Source organism: Priapulus caudatus, unplaced genomic scaffold, assembly GCF_000485595.1.
Source record: "Priapulus caudatus unplaced genomic scaffold, Priapulus_caudatus-5.0.1 Scaffold1747, whole genome shotgun sequence".
Lineage (NCBI taxonomy): Eukaryota > Metazoa > Priapulida > Priapulimorpha > Priapulimorphida > Priapulidae > Priapulus > Priapulus caudatus.
This window is the reverse complement of record NW_014578808.1, coordinates 15734-24673: the sequence shown is the minus strand read 5'-3', so window position 1 is coordinate 24673 and position 8940 is coordinate 15734. Positions and strand designations below refer to the sequence as shown.

At 41.9% G+C, this 8940-nt stretch overlaps 1 protein-coding gene across 1 annotated transcript; it reads left to right on the top strand.

The window, feature by feature from the left end:
* The first annotated feature begins 2303 nt into the window (after positions 1-2303).
* On the top strand, positions 2304-5972 carry LOC106817501 (uncharacterized protein K02A2.6-like). The gene is made up of 3 exons (XM_014822169.1): positions 2304-2949; positions 3342-4403; positions 5911-5972. Exons 1-3 carry the CDS (start codon positions 2304-2306, stop codon positions 5970-5972), a joined length of 1770 nt encoding a protein of 589 aa, XP_014677655.1.
* The last annotated feature ends 2968 nt before the right edge of the window (positions 5973-8940 follow it).

The following is an 8940-nucleotide window of genomic DNA, read 5'->3' as shown; positions in this document are numbered from 1 at the left end:
TCAAAGGTGATTGGCGACAGATGGTCGAATCGCTCTTTCCTGGAATTTCCACCCCCACTGAGACATTTCGCACCAGAAAATCTCTCCCTCGTCAACTGGTCGCCTCCAATGTGGACTTTAAGGTCGTCCAGTGTCGCACCAGCTTTCTCCGCACACTCGGACAACAGACTTTCGTAGTAGTCGAGGATCTGTACCACATCGTCGTAACGCTGCTCGTTCAGGTGAAGAACAGGCAGTGGTATAACCTTGCTCTTCACCGTGTTCCTCACTGGGCCCTGGATGGGCTTTGACACCAGATCCTTTAAGAAGTGGAAGGCTGGTATATGACGAGCTGCCACACGTCCCATCAAGATGGCATACTCCGAGCTAATATGGAGCCAGTCATCCTCATTCGGAAGGAACAGCTCGACAGGTGCATGAACATATGAACGCTGTGGTGCCACGCTGTCCAAATGTCCGAAGTCCAATGTCTGGATAATAGCTGCAGATCCAAAGGCATGGTGCATGTGGCCATGGCGGTCTTGACGTTGGTCGTGCACATCAGTACGCCAGTTCACATTGTCTCCAACGAGCCTGATACGTTTTATCCTCGCGATGGCATCAGCAATGTCAGATTTAAATTTATCCGAGTGCTTGTCTAGAACAGTAAGGCTATGTCCATAGCTCAACCACAATCCGAGAGGCTGGAGGCGGTCGAAAACCTGAAATAGCAAGAATGTAAATAAACATTTGTTAAATATATAAACATTTGTTATATAAATAATTCCTACTTAATATTATTAAGTATTTCCCGGTATATTCGTACAACAGAAATGTTATGAAAAGTGACCCATTTCACTTGACAGCCTGACATGTCTGGTCACAATTATTTTCCATTAAGTTTTTGGCCTGGTAACGCTTTATTCGGTCTGGTAAACATGGGAATTCGACCAGACCGAGTGTTCTTTAATACTTCTAATCCGACTAGAGCAAAGATATTCAATGGGCTGCCTGAGCAAATGTCAGTCAATAGGAGATGGAACAAACTCTGGATCAAAATTCATTTGCAACAACAAACTTGTTTGAGTAGGCTACATGTATATTTTAGTAGGTCGATCAGTACAGGCGACACATAACACTTAAAATTTTGTCCTCCAGGTTGCCATGCTATTATGGACCAAATTTCTATTCATAATTACAGTAACTTAGGTGAATTTTTTTTTTTACATACGTGTATACAGTGACCTCCATATAAAAGTCTGTAGACACATGGAAATTTTCATAAGCTGAAGTTATACCTGTTCCAAACACTGATCTAAATTGTATTTTCAAGTCAATTTTTTAAATATAAAATATAAAAAGTCTGAATGAGATGTCAACGTGAACAAATTCTAAATGCGATGATTTGCAATTATTTCTTGAAAAATATGTAGACAATTTTTCCTAAATATTCAGAAACATTTTATAATTGCGAAAGGAATTTAGTCAGATAGTAGCACAAACATATTAAAGTATTCAAAATTCAAAATTCTGAATACACGTTTTGATCTCCTAACATTGGGCTATCATATAAAACAAACAGAAACAAAATCAGACCAGAAATGGCGAAGAAGAAGCTATTTGAGAAAAAGTTGGACGGACGGACGCCGGGCCACGGCATAAGCTCATACTATGGCGGGTGACATGTTGTGGGTAGGCTTTCCGTGACTGTTTGGGGGTGACGGGTGACGTACAACTAGCAAAGCCAGGCTGTATTTAAACTCATACTTTATTATCAACAAGTGACAATAATAGCAAGGTTCAATCTGCAATTAGAAAAACAAGGAATGCTTACTAATCGGACCGAATACAATAAACACACAATAATAATAAGTACGAGTCACAATACAATTAACATAATTCTAACTGTATCCCTAACTGAACAAGTGGGTAAGCCTTTAAGTCATCCCAGGGATGATAGGCTGACTAATACGAACAATACCTATTCTGTCTAAATACACTAAATAGTATACAGACATCTGATAGGCATTCTAACATTATTACAAATATTCTGAGAATAGTGACTGACTAGCTACTCTAACATTCTCTAAGCAAAACTGATGTCCATACATATCTAACTGTCTGAGTAGTGTTGGGATGAGATATCCCTAAGTGAGTAGATTAGTTCTTGTAACTAAGGCCAGGGGGCGCGCGGGAGGCAGACGATGTGTGATGGCGGCGTGGAGCCAGTGTTGGAATAAAGTTGCGTGTGTTTGAATACAGTGTGTAATCGATTCGATTCGGATGTGCGTCTCAACAGTGGCGACGAGGATAAAGTTGCTAACATGGCCACGAGCATTCTCAACTTAGGGCAGATCGAGGCATTCGACACGGAAGGTGCGCCGGCCAGTCTTGCTCAGAGATGGGAAAAATGGCGGCAACGCTTCATGCTGTACCTTGCTGCTACTGGCGTTACGAAGCCTGCCCAAAAGAGGGCGCTGTTGCTTCACTGTGCAGGGCCAACCTGCATTGACATTTTTGAGACATTGCCAAATACTGGGACTGATAGTGACTTTCAGCCAGCCTTGGAGGCACTCAATACGTACTTTGAGGGCAAGAAGAATGTGACATTCGAACGCCATGTGTTTCGGGCAGCTGCACAAGGAGAAGGAGAGGCCATGTGTGCCTATGTCAGTAGGTTGAGGAAATTTTCGAAAACCTGTGAGTATGGGGCGCTTCAGGATGATATGATCCGCGATCAGGTGATCGATAAGTGCACGTCGAATAAGTTCCGCCGTAGATTTCTTCGTGAACAGAACTTGACTCTTGATAAACTCTGTGAACTCGCGAGTGCCATGGAGGCAGTGGAGGACCAGGCCACGAAGATCAAAGGATCGGAGTCTACGTCGGGTCGTATGGACACGGTCAACAAAGTGGATTCGAACAGCCAGCAGCCACAGATAGGTTGTCGTGCTGCCGGTAGAGGTCGTGGTAATCGTCAACAAGGACAGAACTGTTATCGGTGTGGTTATACCGGACATATCGCGAAAGAGTGTAAAGTAGCAGAGGGAAAGAAGTGCAACAAGTGCGGCGGAGTCGGACATTTTGCCAAGGTGTGCCGAACAAAAAAGGACGGTTCAGGTGGGAAAGCCGGATGGCGTAAAGGAAAACGCGAGAAAGTCCAGACTGTGAGTGGAACACAGGGAGCTAGTGTAAGAAGGGACAGTAGCTCATCGTCTACGACGACATTTTCACAATTGGTACCGAAAAAGGGGGAATCCCAGATGGACATGTGAAAGTTCGAATAGGGCAAACGTCAGTGGACATGCTGATAGACTCTGGTGCTAGTTGTAACATTGTTAACTGGCAGATTTGGAATTCAGTTAAGGGCGGCCTGAACGCGAAACTGAGATACACTAGTAAGAAGCTGTACGCATATCAGTCTGATGAACCATTAGAGATCAAGGGAGTGTTCGCAGCAGACATCTGTCTCGCAGACGGCAAGGTGTCAAAGCACGCTGAGTTTGTTGTGCTCAACGGAAAAGGGTGTGCGTTACTGGGACGTGACACCGCGATTAAACTCGGGGTTCTGTGTTTGAAGAACCAGGTCAACGCTGTGGACAGTGAGGCTATTGGTAAGCCTGATGATTTGTACGTACAGAAACTGTTGTCTAAACACAGTGCATGTTTCAGTGGTCTAGGAAAGTTGAAGGACTACCAAGTGAAACTTCACATTGATCCTAGTGTGACACCGATTGCGCAGAGACAGAGGAAAATCCCGTACAGTCAGTGGAAGGCTGTCGAGAAGAGGTTGAAAGAGTTGGAGGACTTAGATGTGATAGAACGCGTTGAAGGGCCAACGTCATGGGTGTCAGCGCCAGTGATTGTGCCAAAGCGGAACGGTGAAATCCGGTTATGCATCGACATGCGGATGGCTAACAAGGCCATTATTCGCGAGCGTCATCCGATCCCGACGATAGATGATGTGCTGCATGATCTGAACGGTGCTAAAGTGTTCTCCAAGATTGATCTTAGGTGGGGCTACCACCAGATAGAGCTCCACCCAGAGTCTCGAGACATTACAACGTTCAGTGTCCTCGACAAGCTGTATCGATATAAACGTTTGATGTTCGGAATAACATCGGCTCCGGAGGTGTATCAACACATCATCCATGAGGTTCTCGCGACGTGCGGGAAAGTGAAGAACATTTCGGACGATCTGATAGTGTACGGTGATGATGATGCCGATCATGACAAGTACTTGGACAAAGTACTGACTAAACTAGTAGAGAATGGGTTGACAGCAAATCTACCCAAGTGTCTGTTCAGGATGAGAAAGCTAGTGTTCTACGGTCATGTGTTGTCGGATTACGGAATTGCGCTAGAACAAGCCAAGATTTCCGCAGTGGTCAGTGCGAGAGAGCCGGTGACTCCAGCTGAAGTTCGTAGTTTCCTCGGACTGGTGAATTATTCGGCTAAGTTTATTCCGAATTTGGCGACCGTCGCAGAACCACTCCAGCGCCTGACTAGATCCAAGGCAGAATGGTCGTGGGGAAAGGCTCAAGAGCTTTCGGCCCATTACCCGGACACCAAAGCGACTGCATCAGCTTCATCTGTAAATACCACAACTGCGTATTCACCCATCTGCAGAACAAATTTATAAGTAAATAACCAAGAAGGAACAAAGAATATTTATAGTAAAGAGACTTAAGTGTCATTTCAGGCAAAGGCTGTTTTCCACTATTCACTTCAAATTATCAAAAAATAAAAAATATTTGGGACAATCATTTGTTAGTTATAATTATTATAAAAACTTGACTAACCAATTTGCATGAAAAAAAAATCAAATTGACATATGACTAACAATAATTAATATTTTCATTTGAGGTAACACCCTGAGAGGTAAATGACCTTTTTTAGTATTTGTAAATGCTGTAAATGCTGTAAATGCTGTGGGAGTGTGCACATTTTCTGAAGAAAAAAAAACCCTCATGGACTGAAGTCGTGACTATGGGCACTAACAATGTGAAAGAAAAAAAAGTCAGAAAATAATTTAGTTTTTGAGATATGGCATCATAAATACATCTGTCATGAGTGACGCATTGACCTCTAAAATTATCCATTGGAAAATTGTCTAATTTCAATGTCAAATTCATAGAAAAGGGTGAAAGATTTATGCAAATATTCTGGTGAAAAAACCCCATATCAGAGGTTAAAAAAAAAAAAAACCATTTTTCTTCATCGTTATTTTTTCAAATCTACCAAGCTAATTTCGCGCATTCGCATTAAAAATGCATGTCAAACTCGCAGATAATGCTGTTTATTAAATGCGCAAGAAATTAAATAATGCCCAAAATTTGAGCATGCGACAATACTTTGTTTACTGATACAGTACTTGGCTGAATATGGAGGAACACAATAGCCAATATGCAGTTGTAACCAGTATGTATATACGCCTAGTGAGAGCCCGAAACGGGCATTGCACAGAATAATAATGTAGTACAAATATCTATCGCTATAAAGTTCATAGATCATCTTTTGTTCAAATTCGTCTTTTTAACTTTTTCTTTCATACCGTTTGATTCTCTTTATGTTGAAGCATTCACAAGTTGTATGCACAAGACCTCTCTACTCCTGTCTGTTGTCTACAACATTCCTCCACTGATCACGAATATTACCACACCTCAGAGCACCTTTGCAGGTATCCTTACATTTCAATTTAGGACAAACAACAGATCGGGATCCATTTGCTAGCTCGCTGTATAAGAGTGCCTTTGCTGGTCTGTCATTGTCCATTCTACAGATGTGGCCAAGCCAACGCAGACGACTTTTAACAAGCTTCAAATCGATGTCTTCAACACCCGCTATGTTCAGGACCTCCTCGTTACTGATGTAATGATCCCATTTATTATGCATGATTAAGCGCAGGTGACGTTGTTGTATTGTTTTCAGTTGTCGAACTTGATGATGGTACAGAGTCCAGGTTTCACTGCCGTACATCAGAAGTGGCATAAGACACTGGTTGTTGACTTTGACTTTAATGTTTACTGTAAGGTCACGTGAGTTGAACACTCTTTGACGTAGTCGACCAAAAGCACATGATGTTGCTTGGATACGAGCTGCAAGTTCCTCCTTCATCGAGCAGTCATTTGTTACATAGCTGCCAAGGTATTTGAAGCGGGTGACGTTCGCCAACTTGGTGTCAGCTATGAAGAACTCAGCTTCAGTACCAATGCACATGGTCTCTGTTTTTGCAGTGTTAATACGTAGTCCCATCTTCTTAGCAAGGTCGTTGTAAGCTGTGAGTAACAACTAGTCCCGCTGACGTGTTTTGACAGCACAGAACTGCCGATTGCCGGGACTGTTGCCGAGTTGACATTACAGAACCGCCGATGAGCACTACTAATTGCAAATGGGACCTCCCTGTGACCTTCCTGATTTGGTTGAACCTACAGTATAGCTCCAGAGGATCCCATCACTAAGCACGCCATGTTTCAACACGCCATAGCAACAGATAAACACAGAATATCTGCAGTTGGATACCAGCTCTGCCAGTTGTTTTGGTGGCTATTTTTCAGTTCCATTGCGATCTTGAGTAATTAAACTTTACCCATAACGCCAGTAGTCCAGAAATAATATTCAGTTTGCACCAAAAATTTATAAAATATTCGGGAACACAGGCTTGATCAAACTGTTGTGCTTACGCTAGCGCCATCTACGAGTTGTAACCAAACTACCTGTATAATACATGTACATGTACGTAAGGTTTGCCGTTATCTTTTGAGACAGAATACAGTGATTACAGCATTTTTCCGTCAATACAAACTCAATTACAGGGTAATTGCGGAACAAATAAAAAGTCCAAATTTTTCTACATACAACATGTGAGTAGAACTTCGCCAATAGTCAAAACTATTTCTAGGTCCCGCAAAGTTCGACTTAAGCAAAGTTGACTGTACTGTACATTTATTATGTACAAAATTACCATTTATTTCATCCGCAATGCAACAATACCATGAAGATGAATGTATTTCTATCAACATCGAACGTCAATGCTTTCCTCTTTAGGGATCTGAGTTGGACCTTCTGCATTCTGGTGTTGCGTTTGTTAATTTTGTGTACACTAATTATTTTAGAATCACAAGGTGAAGTGAATGCATTTTTACTGTTTGTATAGATCCTACAAAGGAATAGTTTATCACCATCTTGGCTAGTTTCATTGGTTTCCTCTTGCACCTCACAACATGACGATTCACTGAGAACGTAGCAGTTATTGGGTTTCTTCGTAGACACAACTGAAGCTTTTGGTTGTGTTTGTGTGCTTCGAAATTGTTCAACCTCACATAGTGTTTTGATAATTTGGACAATAGGTCGATCTCACAAGCTTTTTCATGTACTGAAAGTAATTCTCAAAGGGGAATGCGGCACAATTGTTTATGTCTCCAAATTCGCGTGGTTCATCCGCCATGTGCACCATACTATGGACATTATAAACAAGAAACTCCTGACCATACAGTGCACATCCTTGGTCATTGAAATAAATCAGACGATCTTCTGCAAATGCGTGGTACTCTGCTGCGAGGTTACGGTTGACTAAAATGCAAGTAGCAACACTGAACGCCATGAAAAGATTATAAGAGACTGTTGTCAATACTCCTTTCAGGCAAATTTTACCCGTGTATAGAAGAAACTGGCGTAGCTCCGTTAATTTCCATCTATCTATTTCGGAAAGATGACGAGGATTTCGTTGAAAATCACTGGTTATAGAATCCTTTAGCTGAAGAAGTTTCTCGCTAATACTCTGGATTTGCGCAGCACCTATTTTGAAATTCAGTAGTCTCCCTGTTCCTCGAATCCAAATAGGAAGTAATTTCCTCATTACGCCAAGGCATGATTGGTGCATGTAGTCCAGTGGAAAGCATTTGACCATATCAATTGGTAGATGACAGAATGGCGTATCTGCATTGTGGTGTTCTGGATGTTGTTTGGCCCAAAACGAGTCATTGGTTCTTTTCTGCAAATTGCTAGTCCTAGGGTAAATCATTCTGCCTTTCCATTCTCCAGTTTGGGTACACTTATCACATCCGTGGTATCCAGAATACAGCTTGATACCCTTCACCATAGCTTTTGCAGGTGCATCACAAACGATGCATTTAAGGAACACTTGGATACCTTTCCCATCCAATCAATTCCCATCTATTTCGCATTTTGATATTGCGGAACAACCTCTGCATAACCCTCAGAAACTAATTTACTGATTTCGGCATCATACCTTTGTAAAAGTCCCTGCTTTTCAAGTTTCTTAACCGTAGACTGCAAACGCCAATTTGCTAAAGCATAGTTATTGGGTAATGGTTCCTCTCTATCTTTCCAAGGGATAGGAAGTTCAAAATGTCAATCTTTCATGACACATTCGCTATCCCAAAAATCGATAACTGATTTATCCTCACGTGACCAACCGATCTCATCCATACCCTCATTCTCGATCTTCCACAGTGCAGGTATGTCATCGACAATTGGAGTAGACAAAGCACTTACAAAATGTGACACAACTGTACGACCGATTTTACCAACTGGAGATTGACCATTGATACACCAACCAAAAGGCGTTCTGACAGCGAAGGGCTCACTTCTGTCATCTTTACGTACCTCAAGTGGAATAAAGGCCTCAGTATGATCTTGCCCTATTAACAAGTCAACATCATGTACAACTTCAAAAGATACCTTATCAATGTCAACCAAATGCTTATAAACTTTAACATTCAAGTGGGCAGACTTCACAGGTATTCTATCAATCACATATACACCAGACATGCCTATACTTTCTCCATTATCGGATGACAGTGATAAATTCACCATCTGAGATTTTGTTGGAGCTGACTTACACAAAGAACTTAAATGATATGACACTGTTTGACCTGTCAAGTTTAACTGATTGGTTAAACTACTCGAACAGAAGGAGTTGCTAAAACAGGTATCTAG

Bases quoted from the DNA above. Each gene is read 5' to 3' on its own strand.
- LOC106817501 (XM_014822169.1), top strand. From the start codon at position 2,304: ATGGCCACGAGCATTCTCAACTTAGGGCAGATCGAGGCATTCGACACG. The intron at 2,950-3,341 runs GTAATCGTCAAC...TTTGGAATTCAG, and splicing joins TGCTGCCGGTAGAGGTCGTG to TTAAGGGCGGCCTGAACGCG. The intron at 4,404-5,910 runs GTAGTTTCCTCG...TATTGTTTTCAG, and splicing joins GGTGACTCCAGCTGAAGTTC to TTGTCGAACTTGATGATGGT.